Source organism: Cyphomyrmex costatus, unplaced genomic scaffold (assembly GCF_001594065.2).
Source record: "Cyphomyrmex costatus isolate MS0001 unplaced genomic scaffold, Ccosl1.0 scaffold3001, whole genome shotgun sequence".
Classification (NCBI taxonomy): domain Eukaryota; kingdom Metazoa; phylum Arthropoda; class Insecta; order Hymenoptera; family Formicidae; genus Cyphomyrmex; species Cyphomyrmex costatus.
The window spans coordinates 1-1,423 of NW_017277128.1; the positions used below are offsets into that span (position 1 = coordinate 1).

Sequence of the window (1,423 nt, forward strand, 5' to 3'; positions counted from 1 at the left end):
CATAGACAGTAACCAGTGCTGTCTACGAAAGTAGCCTTTCCTGTTTCGCCCTTTCCGTGTACCCAGTAGCGAATTATCATTCGTTGAATGTCAAGAAGGATAGAATGTTTGTATCGTGTGTGTCCTCTAAAAGGAAAGCATACTACGTCTCACACCAAAGAAACAACTTTCCAGTATCTTTTGAACCTAGAACCTAACGTTTAATTCATATCTAAAGAAGTTAGGAGTGTTAGGAGCACACGGCGGGAAAGCAATAAAACATACGTGTCGTGTTTGTTACAGTTTACAGCAAGGTCGCATGCGTTACGTTCTATAAGTGTTGATTGACGATCGTAATTTGCAGCATCGTTACTAGGATCGTTTATATGCGCGTTGATCAAAGCCGAGTTAGGCGAGTGGCTCGGAGAATCAAGGTAGGCAAACACAATTTTTATCCGACGACTTTAATGATTGACTACAATTTTTTCAAGTATCCGGGCAGATCGCATAATTTTTAAGAATTTTTTATTGTAATAATTTCGTTAATTTTAGAATATTTGTTAACATTGAAAATGACCCAATCGGCGTCAAAACGTTTGTTTTACTTATGTTTTACTTTTTTATCTCAATATATTGTTCTTTGTTCTTTTGAAGTGTATTGTTTTTATTTTGGCTCGTTGCCCGTCGTCATACTAATATAATTTTTATATATTATTGTCTAGCCTATATAAACAAATAATGGAAAAAATCGAAAGCAGGCCAGGGAAATGTTATTACGTATATAAAAATTTTAAGTATTACGTTGACAAGAGAAATGAAACTATATATCGCTGTGCGAACAAAACAAGAGGCAAGGTCCCTGGTTGTCCTGGCGTATTGATCAAAACAGACAATTCCATTTATATTAAAACTGCGCATACACACAAAAAAAATTACTACGAAGAAAGTAGTGAAGAGGAAAAAGAACAAAAGGTTTTATAATTTTTTTATAATTTTTTTGTGATAACATTCCAAGTAAAAATTTTTGTATATAATCACACATAAATATATGTTTTTTTATATATATATATATACATATATATAACTATAGATAATTTATATATAATTGTATCCAATCATATGTATATGATTTGATACATGTCACGTATAATTATACATGTATGATTCGATAAATGGTCATATATGAGTACACGTTATGAGTACATGTACGATCATATATAATTTTATGTGATTGTATACAGGTATTATAATCATATATATTCACATATAATTTTATTTATGAATATGGGTCATTCCATGCCAAGTGTGCCACTCAAAAACTTTTGGATATTTTATTTGGCTGAAATTTTGATATATTATAGTACTCATCGCAAGAAGCTACCATGATTTTTTTCGAATTTTTTTATCAACATAGTCATGAGATATGAATTTTTTTCAAAATTCG

The 1,423-nt window shown here is 31.0% G+C and overlaps 1 protein-coding gene across 2 annotated transcripts in view; it reads left to right on the top strand.

Annotated features, from left to right (window-relative positions):
* The first annotated feature begins 69 nt into the window (after positions 1-69).
* The window catches only part of LOC108775576 (uncharacterized), a 4,134-nt gene continuing 2,780 nt past the window's right edge, over positions 70-1,423 (top strand). Inside the window, exons 1-2 of one of the 2 annotated variants that reach the window (XM_018541992.1) lie at positions 70-413; positions 702-951. In XM_018541992.1, coding sequence (XP_018397494.1) covers positions 718-951 — 234 coding nt within the window. In that variant the 5' untranslated portion in view covers positions 70-413; positions 702-717. The remainder of the gene's footprint in view (positions 414-701; positions 952-1,423) is intronic. The other variant, XM_018541993.1, reaches the window with a different exon arrangement.